General features: G+C 33.0%; 1 protein-coding gene across 23 annotated transcripts in view; it reads right to left on the reverse strand.

The window, feature by feature from the left end:
* Nucleotides 1–19,548, reverse strand: part of C2CD5 (C2 calcium dependent domain containing 5) — a 95,939-nt gene that overhangs the window by 38,878 nt on the left and 37,513 nt on the right. For 12 of the 23 annotated variants that reach the window (XM_036455884.2, XM_036455878.2, XM_036455887.2 and 9 more), the window contains 5 exons: nucleotides 17,444–17,552; nucleotides 14,412–14,477; nucleotides 4,892–5,006; nucleotides 2,241–2,336; nucleotides 256–447 (listed from right to left, as the gene is read on the reverse strand). In XM_036455884.2, coding sequence (XP_036311777.1) covers nucleotides 256–447; nucleotides 2,241–2,336; nucleotides 4,892–5,006; nucleotides 14,412–14,477; nucleotides 17,444–17,552 — 578 coding nt within the window. The remainder of the gene's footprint in view (nucleotides 1–255; nucleotides 448–2,240; nucleotides 2,337–4,891; nucleotides 5,007–14,411; nucleotides 14,478–17,443; nucleotides 17,553–19,548) is intronic. The other 11 variants (XM_036455881.2, XM_036455883.2, XM_036455893.2 and 8 more) reach the window with 1 other exon arrangement.

The following is a 19,548-nucleotide window of genomic DNA, read 5'->3' on the forward strand; positions in this document are numbered from 1 at the left end:
AAGTTACTTAATAATTATAATAATAAAAATATATATACAGAATTTAAATGTTTAAAACTAATATAAACTTACTTAAGTTTTATAATGAGGGTATTTTTCTCCTAATTTTTCTTATAATAATATACAAGGCTCTGACACTTCCCAGCCTGTCCAGGGTCCCAGGTAGGAAACAGAGCAGATATTTGAAAATAGGTGTATTTGGCTTCATACCCCATACACTTTCAGGGACTCCAAATACTGATTTCACAAACATACCTTGCTTGAATGAGACAACCTTTCCCAATAACTGTTGCATCTGTTGGGAGGTCTATAGTTGTAAAGAGAACATCAGGAACTTTTTGTTTTCTACAGTTATAGCAATATGTGAGATGAGCTGGAAATGGCATATTCAGTTCATCATATGGTATATGGCAAAATCCACAGCCTGCAGGCAAATTTTCTTCTAGCCTATATGAATACATTAAGAAGAAAAATAAGGCACACTTGAAAATTATGTGCTTTTTAAAAAACAACAAATTACATACATAATACTTGTGTACAAACTACACTACAATTTCTACCACAGAGGGTACTACTATGACTGGTAGGAATTACAAATGACCATGAAATGAGAACCATGTGAGAGAAAAGGCTCATACAAATAGAAAATCTTTTTTTATCAGTTCATATGTGTTCACTTACCACCTGACAATATACACTATTAATTTAAAATTTTTCTTTGGGATACAAAAAAACAAACAAACCATTAGACAAAGAAGATGGTATTTCCTTATATGACAGATAAAATGCAAATGCAATTTAAGAATTTTTAATAAAAACATTTTTTAATCAGAAAACCTAACAATAGAAAAAAATTAGGGTTATAACCAAGTTTATTTAAGAAGAAAAAATAGCAAGCCAAAAATATTTCAAAATTTCTAATTTCCAGTGACTGTTTTTAACATTTGAGAAACCAAAATACCAGTTTCAAAAACAACATACATATCATACATAAACCACAAATGAATAACCCATAACCTTCGCATTCATTGTAAAATGTTTGTTACATATGCTGTTTATGATTTCATTTTAGAATGATTAAGTATTTGGTCACTCATTAAGTCTGAGGAAATCAGGTTCATGGAAATGGAAACAGAGAAAGCTGCATAGAGAACCCCAGACTTTCACCTAGCCCCATCTTCTAGGGCTCTGGAAACATGTGAGTTCTCAATAATCTAAAGCAGCCCTGGGGAAAAAGTAGGTTTACAGTTGTTCATGGAAAATACAGTAATTAATAAATAATACAAGAATAACTATAAACTTACTTTGCCCTACCCTGTATATTAATACTGGGGGGGGGGGGAAAATTGAAAAGCAAATATGCATACTGTGGGGTAAGGACTAATTAAAATTCTGATTCCATACTAACAGTTTTCTTGCATACATATTTGATCATTTCATCTGTTTATAAAAAGCATTTTTTACATTTATGGAAGCTAACAGATTAAAAGGACTGATAATCAAATAAATAAGAAAGTAATCTCATTTTGCCTAATGCTTTCACTTTCTTTCTTTTTTTAATATTTATTTACTTTATAGTGAGAGAGGAAGGGAGAATGATAGAGAAATAGAAACATGAATGAGAGAGAAACATCATCTATCAGCTGCCTCCTGTATACTCCCTATTGGGGATTGAGCCTGCAACCCGGGCATATACCCTGACTGAGAACTGAACCAGTCACCTCTTGGTTCATGGATCGACTCTCAACCACTGATCCATACCAGCTGGGCTCACTTTCACTCTTACATATTTTAAAGTTAAACTTCACTTTCCATGAAGCTTAATATATAATTTTGGTATAATATAGTGTTTTGATGGTTTTATAAATGAAGAATTCTCTTTATGAAAATTGTTTCATGGTCTTTTTCTGTTTTAGAGGTAAGATAAAAGAAAATAATCAAATCAAATAAATTATTTCTATAATGTAACAAACAAAAAAAGTTTCCTTCAAATTCTGTAATTGGTAGTCATACATATCACTTATCAAGATACTAGAAATTGTATGTGTCATATAGTGCAGACCTCAATACTGCTCTGTTGCTGTGCATTAGGTAAAAATCAGTAAAGTGCCTGGTCCTGATTCCTACACTGTACTACTGTAACCCCCCCTCACAGAGAAGACTTATCCCAGCTCTGACAAAAGAAATCAACCTCTCCCTTCTCTGCCCTTATGGAAAACAAGCCAGGCTGTTATGACAACCTCTGTTCCAAACAGCTCTCCACGGTGCCATCCTGCAGAAATCTAGGGTTCAGTACAGCTGCTGTGCCAGATGCAGATAAAATACAGACCTCTTCACTATAAAAGAAAAAATAAAAATAAAACAAAAGTTAACATTTTCAGGTATTCTAAGTTTGGAAAATGTTAAATATCAGAGTGATTACAAGGGTGGCAATTTAAATTCAGTTTAGATTCTACTAAATATTAATAATATCACACGATTACCTCCTAAACCTAGGAGAGAAAATAGAAGAAATGTAACGTTATTAAAATGGAGGACAAGAATTCTTTATTACTTAAAAATTGTAAAAGATAAAGTATAATATCAATGACAATAAATTCCTTTAAAATATGGTAAAGCTGAGTAAGACAGAAATATTTCAAAATAAAAGTAATAACTATGTTGTTGAATCAGGCAATAACTCATTAAAATATATTACAATCTTCTAAGTGCACATTAAAATGTATTTTATTATTCTAAAAGCAAACTACATATATATCTGTATCACTAAAGCTTAATATAAACAATAATAAAAAGAATCTGAAACAAATAATATCCAAAATATACTAACTGGAGCTTAAACTACTAATACATCGTTTTATGTATAAACTAAAAATTTATATTCAAAAGAATTCTTCGAAAGTCTTTACTATATATTACCCAATTTGAAAGCCAAAAAAAAAAAAAAAAGTAGACAACACAATTATTGAAAGAAATCACAAAGCAAATCAGCAAAGTAGCAGCCTAGGGACAAGGGGTTGGAACCAAAGTGTAAATGGATGGGAAGCCTAAGAGGACAAGAAAGAAATGATCACTTGATTAGAGAAAGGCCAGGCTTAAAATTTTCAAGTAGATACTGAGAATGTCAGAAGAATAACAGAGACTCACTAAAAGACACTGAATCAAAGAGCTATAAGAGCAGATGTACTTCAAGAAGTTTAATCTGGTAATAGTAAATTTATGGGTTAGAACAGAAGACATTAGTAAAGATGGGATTCAATACAAAGACTCTTTGAGGTCTAGAGAAAAAAGGAGTTTGTGTCAGATGAATTCAAACTTCTAAGTAAATTAACTGGACTCGTGTCTGTAGACCTCACATCTGTGACCTATTTTCAGCCTCACTGAATCTAAAACTTCTCCAGTGTTATGTTTTTAGCTTTGAACACTCTCATTATGCCTCTTCACTTCATTTATGTAATTCATACTCATCCTTCAAGATTCCATTCAAGCTTCAGTTACTAAATTAACACTTTCTTCCAATCCTACCCTTAACCTCCAATCCTCTGGGATCCCAAAGCATCCTGGGATATCTCTATCATAAAATGTATATTCATCATAATTCTCCAGTATAATATGAATCTGATAACAAGAACTATTTCTTTTAAAACCATATCCCTAGGACTTGAAAGTGTGTGCCCCTAAATCTGTGAATGAAGCAAGACTATATATTGGGGGGTACAGCAGGATAAGCATAATAGAGTTAGTAGTTTAACAAAAGTAGAATAACTACACTGGGAATAGAACAGTTCAAGAAGATAATACATAGACTACAAAGATAAAGATGCAACAGGCATGGCTCTGTAATATCCACATTTATGACAGTCTAATCCTTCTTCTCTAGTAATGATCACCACAAATGCAAGAGAATTATCCATGTAATAATTCCAGTAAGTATTATCTAAGAACAGAAGATGGAAAATAAGATAGCAGAAGGTTAGTTTCTAGATGATATCTATTATAAACTTTTGAAGGAAATAATAGTAGGGCACAGGATGGCAGAAATAAGTAAAGTCAGAACCTGAGTAAGAAACTAGAAAAACTCTTGGTTAAGATAAAGGCACAAACAAACCAAATGTGCATGAGCAAATGATGTGGATGGAGAATTATTGTGATCCAGGAATGAAATCTTAAGGGTTTCACATTTTTAAGAGGCAACAGTTTTGAGTAAAAATTAGGTCCAAAGTATGGTTGAAAGTCAAGTGGAGGTAGAGGACTCAAGAATGAGAAATACAATGCCAGGGTGATGGAAGTGAGATAATTACTCTAACTGGAGGAGATGGCAGAGAAGAAATTAAGACAGGCAGAAGACTGTTTCGGAGGGAGGAAGAAAAGTCTGAACTGTAGAACGGCATGGACTTTACAGGAGAAGAGGTTGTTCAAATGAAAAACAGGAAAACAGGTTTTGAGAACTAACAAGATGGGAGTCCCTTCATTGCTTGGTGGAGTTAGAAATGATGATTTGGTTAGGAGAAAGTCAAGTAACAGTTAGTAAAAGGAGGTAGAGTTTACAGATGAGCTTTAAAGACACAAGGCAGTTTATTTACATAGATCAAGGATTCCAAAGATCCCAGAGGAAGAAGTTAATGGAGTCATTACCTGGAATAAAATCAGCCTAGAGTTAATATTTGCTATGTGCCAGTATTATATTCTTACTCAATGTGTACGCTGAGGCTCAGAGGAGTAACTTTCTCAAAATTTCACAGCAACTCAGGGGCAAAAATAGCACATAAACCTGTCTGAGGTACTCAAAGGCCATGGGCCTGGATCACCTGCTATTCTTCTCTCTCTGTTTGCATAAAGCTTTTCCCCTTTCAGAGGACAATCTAGAAAAGCAGGTTATATTATCATTTACCAGATGCTAGTCGATTCACTGTAGCCCACTACAGCATGACAGCCTAATGCTTTAGCATGTGACTTTATTTCTTGTCTGATTTCTGCCCACCACGCATCTCGAGTTTCTGGTTCATCTGAAAAATAAATTTTAAATCAGTTTACTACACAATAGTACATTGTCTTTATGAACAGAAAAATGTTTAAAATAAACATACTCTGGAAGGCAAAAGTAAAAGTACTGTTCTATACAGATTTTATAACATCACATCTTTAAAATACTACTTCTCAAAAGCTTAACATTTTAATGTAATGCTACTTCTCAAAAAGTATATTTTAAACCTGATAGCTGGGGTGGAGAGGGGTGGGAGAAACAAACCCCTAGTTCTATTTGTTTTATTGCTTTAAAGGACATCTATAGAGATGTATTTAATTAGATACAACTTAAAATATAGACCCAGACTTTCCAGATTCTAATCTTAAATTGAGAGGGTATCTTATATCTCACCTCACTGAGAGAACTCACTATGAATCATATCTATAAATTTAATTTAGATTCAGATTTCATTTCCTGGTACCTATCTTTTATAACCCACTATATTCTGAGTTCTTTCCACGGTAAAGATTTAGCGATGTTAAAAAAAAAAAAAAAAAAAAGAGAGAAAGCCCTGGCTGGTTTGGCTCAGTGGACAGAGTGTCAGGCTACAGACTGAAGAGTTCAGGGTTCGATTCTGATCAAGGGCACATGCCTGGATTGCAGGCTCAACCCCCCAGTAGCAGGCATGCAGGAGGCAGCCGATCAATGATTCTCTCTCATCATTGATGTTTCTCTCTCTCTCCCTCTCCCTTCCTCTCTAAAATCAATAAAAAATACATTTTAAAAAGAGAGAGAAAAAGCTATCTGTAGTAATCCTTCTAAAAAGATGTGGGTCCTAAGGCAAAATGACAAAATATAAAGGGACTAGCCAATTCAAAATAAAGAAAACAAATACATTTAAAAGATTAATACAAATAATTTGGTCATTGTATATAGGGACAAATTCCAGATAGAACACTGTAATTCCACATATGGCTCTGTAATTAAGTGAATGCCTTAGAATCCCAGAATTAGATTTCATTACCATAGAGAAATCCAATATTATTTTGTAATGGAGCATCTGTCACACATACTTCCTAATCACTTGCATATAGCTACAAACTACTGGTGAACAGCAGCTGCAAATTATAGTAGCTTTTTATGTACAAAGATGTTAAAAACATAAATGGTCTATAATCAGCACATCCAAATTTATTTCTTTTTGTGGCAAATTGTTGAGATAGAAAAAAACTAAACCAACTCTATATAGTATATTAAGCTCTTATTGTAAATTTCCCCCATATAAGGCACTATTAAAACTGCAAATGAAACAATTTCCAAACTTCCATTTTTGAATTTCAGTATATATCCATTTTCAAAATACATTTTGCAAAATAAGAAAAATAAGTATAATTATACTCACTAGTGAAATATTGAAGAGAGCAAAGTAAAGAACGTTAAAAGGCTTATTATGACTCACATTCCTATGATGTAATTTTGTTTCCTCCACGGGAGGAAGATCAGCAAAAGGGAGAAATGAGGAGATAAAGGCCAGAACTACAAATGATGCCAGCCACTTCTTGAATTAAAGCTTTGGATCCAAAACAGAGCTACCCTAAAACTTCCTTTCAGAAGAAAAGAAAAAAATGCAGACTCCAGAAAACTGAGAAAAATGTCAAAGTAGGAGAAAAATAAAGGAAGAGAATAGAAAAGACTACAATACGGTGATAGCAATTAATATTATGAATTAAGACATGTGTGAGAGAATTAGCTGGTCCTATTTTGCATATTATACATTATTATGCTAAAGAATTTCTTTATAGTTTAACTGAAATGCAGACATTAACAGCACAAATACACTTTCAAATCCATACTCTTTCTTTTGAGGCATGTATAAAAGACATCTATTTAATATCATCCTTCCCTAACAGGGAATTTTTAAAACATAGTTACTTAACCTATTAAATTACTTATTCTTTGAAAATAGATAACATAAATAGAAATATTTGTTTAGAAAATAATTATTTTTATAAAAAACTGTAAAATAAAAAGTCTAACTTTTCCTAAATGCACTAGTAGGGCCTGCTTTTTACTTCTTATAACTTTCTGCAAGTTTAAACTATTTTTTTTTTTTGCTAAGACAAATAATTATATACTATGGTTTTATAAAAATATATCTTCTCACATTAGGTGTGCCTACATTTTTGCCACAAGTAATGTATGGTAGCTTTTCTATTTTAAGAATGAATTTTACAAAAAGAAATACATAACACTGTTTTTCAAATTAATAAAAGATAGAGGGAGCCACTTAGTTTATGTTCAAGATATATTTAGAAATGACTAGCATGTCTAAATGGAAAAGTATGTAATAATAATTACTATGAGATACATGTAATCACAGAATACAAAGTTTATTACATCAAACTTACCTTGGTATAACACATAAAATAATCAGATAATTAAACCAAACACTATGAAAGAATATGTGGCTGATTAAAAAAAAAAATTAAAAATAAAAAGCTGAATGCAGCACAAGTGGAGCATTCATATTCTTCTGACAAGTTCACAAGCAGCCTTTATTTTGACAAACGAGCCACGCAGGTGCACATGAGGATGCCACTGTTGTAATTATTTACAAGTTTAATAAAAGCTAACAAGTTACATAACATGGGAGCTAAGGAAGCAAATGGCATATGTCCACACTCCAAAGAATGTCTTGAATTTGGATTTTGGCTAAAGCAAAAGCTCAAAGAACAAAAGATTTTGCAAAGCATTTCAGCAGACAGGAGCCAGAAACAGTGAATATTTTGGGCGCATGCTTGGATCAGGTGACAGTACAGACCGAAAACTATGGCAGCTCACTGAAATGGTTACAGAAAGTAATGGCCCTAGATTCTAGGTGAAAGCAAGGCAAGCATACAGTAAGTAGGGAGCACTTCATCACAAACTAGTAATTGGATTAACAATAACTATCTACAACTGTAAGCAGAAAGCCAAAGGACATATTTTTTGGCTATTAAATTTAGGGGTTTAATATGAAGGTTAATCAATTTATTTAATATTAAGGATAAATTAAATTTATCTTCAATACCTATATCATATTTATGCTGGATAAGCCAGAGAATCTTGAAGTATTAATTATAATCCAGTTTAAATTAATACAACTGAAAATTCAGAAATATCATAGTTTTTAACTGCTACAAAGGAATCTTAAATGCTTAAAAACTGCTAACATTCTTATAGGAAACATACTAGTAAATTTAAATTGTTTTTATTTATCCTTCATAAGTCAAAAATTGGAGCATCTACCATACTTATATAAATGGCAAAACAAGGAATCTGGCTTAAAAATTTATGGTGTCTGGACAATATGGTTCAGTGGTTGACTGTCGATCTATGAACCAGGAGGTCAAAGTTCAATTCCCGGTCAGGGCACATACAAAAAAAAATCAATAAAAATGTATGGCAACCATACATGCCATACATAAAACTGAATACAATTTAGTCACTTGGAGGATATACAGCTGAGATGTGAGGTTCACAACTGATAACATTTCAAAGATGTTAGGAAAAACATACCTTCACTTGAAATACCAATAATCTATGTAGATTTATAATTATAAAGATATCATTTTAGGAGGTAATAACATATTTATTATACTATTTTATGTTTTTCTTCTATGAGTCAAAATTTCATAGATAATATCACTCTTTTCATATTTTTAATATATTCTTTTAACTGAAGGCATGAACTGAGCTCTAGAATAGTATCTCACTAATACTTTTTTAAAAGTAATGTCTGCACACTTGGGTTATCATAATGAATTCATTTTGCAACTGTTACTTTTCTAGCACATAGCCATAGCTTGATATCTTGCCATCTTTTTAGCATTCTGTCTTGTTTCTAAAGTGCAGGTGGAACTGGTAGTTTCAAAAAATAACAGTAATAGTTTACATCTCAGAAAGGAAAAAAAAGTAAACAACTCAATACAACATGCCCTTCTAAAGCTCAATCCCTTTGAGTTTTTAGGCAATCATACACTTGCAATTAAGAATCACTGACTATCTGAAATGTTAAACTTAGCTCTCGGAAAAATTCTGTCCTTAAGAATCTTTTCATCTAATTGAAAGAATAAAGAAAATTTTATTCAACCAACTTTTTAAATGAACAAGAGGAGATAAACTGTTAGGTAGAATCAAAAATTTATAATACAATTATATTCTATTTTGTTATTGGGAGCATAAAAAGCTATATTCTCAAATACCTGAAAGAATTATTCTAACCTAAAACAAACTTTGAGGAAGATATATTTTCCCTAATGAAATAGAAAGTAGAAAGTTTAGGTTCAAGGGAATATAACAAACCCCAAATTGGATGGGGATACAGAACCAGACCAGAAAGAGTCTTATTACACAGGGAATGATGTACAAATTCAAACAAACATCATGATGCAGTAATTTGGGATGTTAGGAGGTAGCTGAGATATAATCCATGTTAGAGCAAACTGCAGTTCTTTACTATTTGTGGGGGGGAAAAAATTATATGTAGACTTCTCCCTAATTTTGAACTTATACTCTTCATATATAAAGATCAATATATATATATAGTATATATAGAAAGAAATATATACAGTATATATAGAAAGAAAAAATTATATATTTACATAATACATTATAATAATGTAATGAATATCCAATTGCACTATTATACATATAAAGAGTGAAATTTCACAATGAAGATTATATATGTAATTTTATAGACAGTAAAAAAAAATGGATAGCAATGAATATAGAGTCACATTATTTATAGAGAAAATTATATATACACTAGAGGCCTGGTGCATGAAATCTGTGCATGGGGGGTGGGGAGGGTGTCCAGCCTGCATCCTATCCAATTTGGGACCCCTTAAGGGATGTCCGACTGACCATTTAGACCTGATCCCCACGACATCCCTCTCACAATCCAGGACTGCTGGCTCCCAACTGCTCACTTGCCTGCCAGCCTGATCCCCTAACCACTCCACTGCCAGCCTGATTGATGCCTTACTGCTCCCCTGCCAGCCTGTTTGCCCCTAACTGCCCTCCCCCGCAGGCATGGTCACCATTGACTGCCCTCCCCTGCAGGCCTGGTCCCCCCCAAACTGCCCTTCCCTGCAGGCCCAGTTGCCCCCAACTTCCTTCCTCTACTGTCCTGGTCACCCCTAACTTCCTTCCTCTGCAGGTTTGATTGCCCCCAACTGCCCTCCCTTGCAGGCCTGGTCCCCCTTCCCCTGCTGGCCTGACTGCCCACAACTGCCCTCCCTTCAGGCCTGGTCCCTCCCAACTGCCCTCCCCTGCTGGCCATCTTGTGGTGGCTATCTTGTGTCCACATGGGGGCAGCCATCTTGTATGTTGGTCAATCTGCATATTACTCCTTTATTAGATAGGATAGAGGCCTGGTTCATGGGTGGGGGCCAGCTGGTTTGCCCTGAAGGATGTCCCGGATGAGGGTGGGGGTTCCCTTGGGGCATGGGGCAGCCTGGGCAAGGGGCCTGTGGTGGTGTGTAGGCCGGCCCCCTGGTGACCCAAGTGGAAGCTCTGGTATCTGGGGTTTATTTATATTCTACAATTGAAACTTTGTAGCCTGGAGCAAAGCCAAGCCTTCTGCCATTTCTGTTTGTATTTATTCATCTTCTATTATTGAAACTATGTAGCTTTAAGCAGAGACCTGGTTCAGCAAGGGCAGGCGGAAAGCTTGGCTTCCTCCATTGCCGGGGAAACCCAAGCCTCCCTTCTGCTCTCTGTGGTCGTAGCCATCTTGGTTGGGTTTATTTGCATATTTGCTCCTGATTGGCTTGTGAGTCTGGCTTGTGGGCGTGGTTTGTGAGTGGAGTGGAGTGGTGGTTAATTTGCATATTACTCTTTTATTAGATAAGGTTTATATGTTACCTTATATATGAAGAAAAGTTCACATAGCATACATGCTATATTTATGCCTTCTTGAATTTTATAAGGTAGAGCAAAAGTAGGTTTACAGTTATGGGAATGCAAAACACCATTTATTCTTGTGTTATCTATTAATTATTATATTATTTTTCATACAAATAACTATAAGCCTACTTTTACCCCAACCTGTACATATCTATTTCCTAAAAACCTTATTAAAATACTAAAACCTAAAAACTGCTTACCTACTTTAGGCTTAGTTTGCACATTTCCTTATGCGTACTTCCCTCTCAGACACAGTAAAAAGAATAATTGCTGAGATCAGTAGAATTCAAGTTCTAAGAAAGCCTATCTCCATTTAACTAATACACACACATACACACAGCAAAACAGTATAAAAAGTAACCTAGACTAGATGTGTACATAGGATCTCCGCCTGGCTGAAGAATGGTGTTTCCAATCTCCAACACTGTGCTTAAGACATGGCAGGCACTCCATGAATATCCACTAAATAAAAGGTTCTTCTTTAAATTTTCTTTTTTTTTAATTTTGGATGATCAGACTGATATGTATATTCTATAAATATTTCCTTAAACATAACCTGGTACCAGGCCAGAAACATAAAAGGCAAGATAATAAAAGGTGATATTTATAAAATAAATTCTGATAATTCTGATATTGAGTTCCTTCTTCTTGCTCTATAAAATATTTTCTACCACTGAAGTTAACACAAACTAAGATAGCGAAGCAGGAGAAAAGAGAATGGGTGGGGAGGGGGAGCTAAACTAACAAAAACATTTTGTACTCAATGGGAAATTTTAAGAATGAAGTAAGTAACAATCAAATGAGTACTGGCTAAAATATAATTTTGCAAATGCTCAAAGTGTCAGAACTACATTCAAAGAATGTACATTCGCATCCAAAAACACTGTCTAAAATATAAATATACATGAATTGCCTATATATCCTTTAAAAACTGAGCTCAAGAATTACTTCTACAAACTTTCTTGCCATAGAGAGTTAATCATGTCTTCCTCTCTAATGCTGTGTCTTGTATCACATCACACCACACAGTAAACCACTTACATATTTTTCAGGCCTTGGCATCTTTGCACACTTACTACCTAACAAACTGCATGGCAGAAAATAAATTATAGTAAATGCTTGCATGATATATCTTATTTCATGAAATATTACTGTGTAACATTAAATGTTTTCTTATACCATTCCACATTTTAATGTTTGTGAAATAAGATTGTCTATAATTGTAAGTAGGCTATTATTACATTGATGATACATCATATATCGATAATACATGGTACCAGAGAATCCAGAGAATACACAATATGGATCAACAATTTTTAGCATTAGCAGAAACTATATCAACAAATAGTTTTCTCACTGACTTTATCAATTCTTGATTCATATAGTAATATGGGACAGCAACATTCCCTAAATATACAGAAAATACATTAATAATTTTAATATATTTACCAAAATATATCACTTTTTTCCCAGAAAGGTCACGTTATTTTTCCTAAACTAATGTCAAAATCAGCCTGATGTCTGAATATGTACCAACTGTTACCATAACGATTCTAATACCTGAGTCAAAAGCATACAACTATGGGAACATTAAACTGACAGTCATCTTTTATGTTCTTTTAATAGCCTATAACTTATATCCATCTTTTTTTCCCCATACACTATGACTGGACTTTATTTTTAAATGATGGCAAGATATACTGCTTCCTCAACCAAGTTTGTCCTTGCCAAATTCTATTATTTTGCTTACATGGGACAAAGTCTTTATTATGTATATGGGATTTATCTTTTTCCCTTTCTACTTTTCAGGACTGTTCTATTATCTAACACACACGTCTCACCCTCAACATCTTTGCCCTAATGAGGTTTCAACTCTTTAAATTACTAATCTGCTCTCAATGTCCTTTTTCTGTGTAATAAGCTTTTTTTTTTCTTCCCACTATATTAATCTGCCTAATGTTTTAAATATATATTCTTACTTACTAAAGGAACCAAACAGGGTATTTTTAATTCCTTACTAAAAACTAAGCATACAGCATTACATTAAAAATGAGTATTTTAATTCTAATCAATGTGAGAACATGCTGGCCAAAACTTGGATAGCCAATAGAGGTAATTCCCCTAAAGATTTACCAAGTGATGTCAGTCTAAATCTGCAAAGGTTGGACCTGATCAGATTGTTTACTAGACTGAATTTAGGTAAATCTGCATGATGAACATGAGTTACTTCATAGTCAAACATGCATTACTTACATCAGAATTTACATCCTGGACTCCTAAGAACAAAGAAAGTTTACAATATTGAAAAGATTATAGGATAGTATCTAAAAAAGTGAGCTTCTGGGTTTTTGTTTTTGTTTTTTCGACACAAGGAACTGAAAAGATTCTTTAGGCAAAATAACAGCTTCTGATATTGAATCAAGATGATTCTACTGTTTAATTCTAACATGTAAATGACATAAAAATGTAAGATATCTGTATTATTAAGAGAATATTCTTATCAAAAAGGAAAATCGAAAACATTATTCTAAGTAAAATAAGAAAGTCAAAAGAAGCTAAGAACCATATGATTTCACTCATATGTGAGATATAAAACTGAACTTGTGGACACAGACAACAGTGTGGTGGTTGCCAGAGGGAAGGGGAGGGAGTGGAGAGTGGAGGCCTAATATATAGGATGGAAGATGGTTTGACTTTGCGTAGTGGGCAGTGCAATATTCAGACCTTGTATCATATAAGTGTACACTTGAAACCTATATGATCCTACTAACCAATGTCATCCCAATAAATTTAATTTTAAAAAAGAAAAGAAAGAAAAATGAACTGGCTTCGACTTTAAACCACATCATCAGCTGTAAAGTTATCTTAGTTTAGTTTCTTTAAAAGCTACAAACAATATCTGTATGTAAAAATAATTAAAAAGAAAAAGTATATTCTCATGTAGAAGGGGGATGAGAAAGCTTATGAAAGCCGTTAATCTCCCCAAAATCTGCTCTTACCAAATTTTGGAACACTTTTAGAATTATAAATAAAAATGCTAAGAGTTACATTATCATATTTGTAGAACACAAAGCACATTATATTCAAATCTAGATTGAAATTTAATTATACTTTAAGATTATCAAGCTAGTCATTTAATACTTATATTTAATAATATTTCCTTAATCATAAAGCTAATGGTTGTGTCATTTTTATCTGATATGAAAAAAATGTTCAAAACATATTTTAAAGTTATTATTCTGATGGTCAGTCACCTAACAAAAATAATTCATAATTTATGGTATTTCTATGGTTTTGATTAATTCATTTTAGTTCACACATTTTTATATTTGCATTTCCATGGAAATTATAAGAGTTAGAATATATATATACTGAAGAATATATCTATATGACTGAATTGATATGAAACCTATTTAATCTAGAATATTTCTAAAAACTTCACTGAGCTGCCATAATTTTTGTCAGCATATGTAGTACTGAATGACCATTAAAATACCTGAATTGAAACTATTCCAGTCTAGCAGTTTGTAAGATCTTGTGTTACCCATAATTCCGACAAAGGCTGAGTTCAAAACAGCAAATTAGAAGATCAGTTTTAGGTGCAGAATAGTAGGGGGGGAAAAAAAACAAACTATAAACAAGAACACAATTGACAACACCACTCGACAGGAACTAGAAAAACACAGACAGCAGAGTTAATAAGAAGTTGAAATAGAAAGAGAAGAAGGAGCATGCTATCATAATCTAACATTAACTAAAGTTTAATTATTTAATATAATTACCTTGATTTTTAAAACCACCCCATTTGTTCCTTTGTTGTATGACTTGGTTTGCTAAATCCTTAACAAAGGAAAAAGTTCAAAAGAAATAACTACAAAATAATAATCCATAGAATTAGCAGGTGGTAGTGGTTTTAAAATAAGATTTTTTTCTTCTACACTCAGTTTGAAATGCAAATTTCCCGTACTCAGTAATCAAAAAAAAAAAAAAAAAAAAAAAAAATAGCTCAGCATTCATTTGAGTGCAAATACAGCACTTTTAACATTAGCACATGTATCTCAATTCACCCTAAGTTCTGTAGATGAACTCAGAGTCATAAAATTAACACATTATCATTATGGTAGATGCTAATCTAGAGTTTTGTTTTAACATTCGGCTACTTTCAATAAATTGAAATGTTTTCGTAAATATTTAATGGCCTAAAGATTTAGAAAATGTTCCTTTTTTTAAGTGTAAAAGATGTATTATGCAATCAAAAGAATATGATATCTGTATCAAACTAACATTGGAACCATTAGAATATATAATTTGTATTTAACTGAAGATAAAACAAAATTAAAATATAACATATACCATTAAAGCATTTATATGTTTATGTCCATAATCATTTGGGAAATAGCCTATTATTAACTAAAAATTTCTATATGTGAATTGAAAAACTACTCTGAAAAGAAAGACAAAGAATGAATAAGTAATTACAATATACAAAATGTGTTCTTAATAAGGATTCCTATACTCTTCCCTGGGCCTGGATTCTTACATTTCTTGCAATGCTAGGATATACTGACAAGTACAACAGATCCCACAAAGCAGTTTTTTGTATAAAATAATATGATTTTAAATACAGCTCTCTACTTCAACTTATTTAAATAACCTTCACTTCTTCTCCCAGACTCGCATACTACTTACTCAGAGTACATGGAAGCAAAAATAAAAATGTAAAAATAAGCCCTAGCTGGTTTGACTCAATGGATAAAGCGTCAGCCTGAGGACTGATGGGTCTCAGTTCAATTCTGGTCAAGGGCATGTAATTTGGTTGCACGCTCTTTCCTGGCCTGGGCCCTGGTCGAAGTTCATGCAGGAGGCAACCAATCAATGTGTTTCTCTCACATCAATATTTCTGTCTTTCCATCTCTTCCACTCTCTCTAAAAACCAATAGAAAAAAATATCATTGGGTGAGGATTAAAAATAAAAAAACAAAAAAATTTTTTAATGCAAATAAAAATACATTACCAATAATTAAATACATTCCTAATGTCATTTTTGAAGTTATTATGTCAGTTGTGCAATCTAACAAAATATTTTGAGTCAGTGGCCCATAGAAATACAGGCAACTAGCCCTGGTCATATATTTAATGTCAGGTATCTAAATCCAGTATTTCCTTGCACTTTCCAAATAATCCAAGTTCCTAAACACAAAAATATAAACTTTGCATAGACTTCAAAGTTTCAATACATTAAACTGGCATCAGTCTAAATTTGCCTTTAATTACTGCAGAATATACAAATACTATATGAGGAAGGGGGGGAAATCTTAAATTGACCAGAAAAATAAGAAACAGGGGGGTAGGAGGGGGTTAATAAATCATAGAAGAAAATGAAAACTGATGTTTAAAAGATGTATTCACTTAGCTTTGAGTTTTTATAAATAATCCCAACTAGTATTGCTTCCCTGAAATCTTGTTCAGAGTCTAAAAATTCCATTGTTTCTGTGTAATTAGTAACTCAAAATAACTGACATCAAACCACAGGGCACAGATTACTGTATTTAATTTAAAATAATAGTAATTTTATGTATTCTCAAAATCATTATATGCAATGTTTGGCATTAATAATTTCAAAGCATTTCACTCTTTTTATAGATGTCAGTACAGGACTCAAGAGGTCATCATTGGAAGTGATAATTTAAAAATTTCAAAAGTATATATGTATATATGCCAAATAAGAATATTAATATAACTTCAAGTTTAAGGTATGACATTAAAATAATAAATCCCTTGGACAAGTGATTGGGCATCTTGTCAGAAAGATGCAAGAACACACTCCATACGAAAAGTTCCTACCACATTTATCATGCTTATTTTGGATTTAGAAAAGTCACCAAACCATTTCTAACCCAAGGGCCTGAAATTACTGGGTCTTCAAAGCTTTTCTTCTTTTATAATGATGGCCCATGTCTTAAAGAAGTAAGCTTTCATTTTTACTTGTTCTGTATACAGAACAAATAGCTACTCAAAAGAATCCAAGGAACATACAGTTTCATTTTTAATTCTTAGGTACTCTACACAATGTTTACAATTAAATTTTAAAAGAATATTTCTTTTAGGAATAAGGAAATAACTCAATCTATAAAGAGTTATTGTCAGAAAAAATAAAAAAGAGTTTTGCCAGTCAAAAGAATTAACACCTTAATTTAATGGTCACAATGGGTCAACTGTATCTGCCTGGCTCAAAAAAAAAAAAAAAAAAAAAATAGAGGACTAAAAATATACTTAATGATTCCCTTGGCCAAAGTGAATCAAGATTTGTATTTGTATTAAAAAAAAAAGTATCTAAATTATACTTCTTCTTAAGTTTATTTTTAATTAAGGTCAGTGCAAATATTGTAAAGCTACATGGGTCAGTTTATACTCTTTTTCATTTCTCATGCAGATAAGTTTGGCTTAAAAACAGCACTATAAAAATCAACTTTAATAATCATAGTCTAAATAAATGAAACATCAAAAACAAACTTTTAAAGAACATACCAGGATTGTGGATACGATCCAAAAGCTTCACAGAGCGTGCACTAACAACGCCCCCAACATGTACAAGAAATCCAGGAGGAAATGCCGTCAAGGTAAAAAATGGAAATTCCTAGTAGATAGAAGAGGGAAAAATATAACTGAGTGTACAAAGTACAAAAAAACTTGCTTGTTAAAAAGCTGTCATAAGGAAATAAATTCCATCCCTTTAATTCCATACATTATACACACTTTGTATGTAAGTTTCCTTGATGTTTAGAGTTTTTGATCCATTTTCTCGTATATGCAGAATCCAAGCACTCTTTTCATCAATTCCCAGTAAGAAAAATGTTCTTGGAGTTCCTTCCTCTCAATCTCCTATTCTGATGGACTTCGAAATGAGATGAGGGGATTCCACTCTACCCCATACCTACTTCTTATTGGGACTGACTCCCCCTCACTTTAATGCTTTTCCCCAAGTCTAGGCTATTGGTAAGACTCAAAGGCCTGGAGCTAGAGATCTAAAAGAATGTGGGAATGAGGGAGATATAGGGAGAGGATGAGCCCTGTGGGTTAAGAAATACATAGAATGGTAAATTTCAAGTTGAGGTGTGTGGAGAATTGCTATGTGTGATTATTTACTCTATCAAGACGAGGGCAGGAGAAAATGTAAGTTCATACATGTATTTTAAGGAAAGGAGAAAGGTATTTTAAGGGAGGCAATACAATTCCATAAGTTATTTGAAGCTATATTCTTCCTTTCTCTCTCAAGAATATCAATCTCATCAATTTAGAGACAAAGAGAAGCATGCAAGAAGAAAACAGTAGAGAAAGGAAAGTCATTGAAATAGTACCCAGGAAGGAAAGGGAACCCCTGTAACTGCCCAAATATAAAGGTCTATCACAGTGGTCAGCAAACTACTTTAGACAACAGAGCCAAATATCAACAGTACAATGATTGAAATTTCTTTTGAGAGCCAAATTTTTTAAACTTAAACTTTTTCTAATGCCACTTCTTCAAAATAGACTTGCCCAGGCCATGGTATTTTGTGGAAGAGCCACACTCAAGGGGCCAAAAGGCCATATGTAGCTCAGGAGCCACAGTTTGCCGACCACAGGTCTATCACATTATACAAATTGCATTTGGGTCAGGGAACTAAATATCTGACTTGTCTGGCTCCAAGATTAATGTAGCTCACTTAACCAGAAATCACTTACAAGTAGCCTCAGCTATTTAGAACCTAACTGAGAACTAGAAAATAAGCAAAACAATGCTCTCAACAGGTAAAAGAACTGTTACAGTTCCAAGTACTAAAGTTTATGTACTTTATTCATAAGAGATCCCTACTGATCATATTCACAGTACGGCATATAATAATTTTAAATATTTAGGGACATATTCTAAAATCTCAGTATCCTTTTCCCAGACCACAGTAGATTAAATACAGCAAATAAAAAGCTGGAAGATAAAGAGATACAGAATACTACTAGAAGCAGGTACATTAAAAGCAGCAAGAACAGTGACTGGAGAATACAAACTTAAAGGATGGAGAATACGAACTCACCAAAACATAATTAACAAAGCATAGCAATTGGAGTCATTCAGCAAAAGGCAAACAGTTTGGTACATCTCAGTAACCCAGGAAGATACAGAATAAATATATATACTAGTATGTATATGTGTATATATGTGTGTATGTATATATGCATGTTTATGTATATAAAGGTAATTCAGTTAGAATGTATAAGTAATCTCTAAATTAATAAGGGCAAGAAAGCCTAGGCTATGTAAAGAAGAGTAAAAAAACAGTCTATAGGAGCGGATAGGTTTGGCCCAAATAAAAGCAGAGGAAAGGGAAGGCAAGGGAGAAAACAGAAGGGGAATTTCACTTAAATGTATTTTAAAATATTTAGTCAAACTGCCTTCTTATTGCCCCCTGAACTTTTTCAATATATGTTTTAAGTGAAAAATGTCCAGGTAAGCTTGTGTTACTACAAACTTGAGTATTTTATCATGAAAATTTTTTTCATTTTTAAGAACACAAGTTTTTAATTTCCTCAAAATACTGAGGCATCATATAAAAAAGCCCTTTAAATTTACTCTTTACACTTAAATATAGTGTGTCCCA

This window comes from Pipistrellus kuhlii, unplaced genomic scaffold (assembly GCF_014108245.1).
Source record: "Pipistrellus kuhlii isolate mPipKuh1 unplaced genomic scaffold, mPipKuh1.p scaffold_m20_p_3, whole genome shotgun sequence".
NCBI lineage: Eukaryota > Metazoa > Chordata > Mammalia > Chiroptera > Vespertilionidae > Pipistrellus > Pipistrellus kuhlii.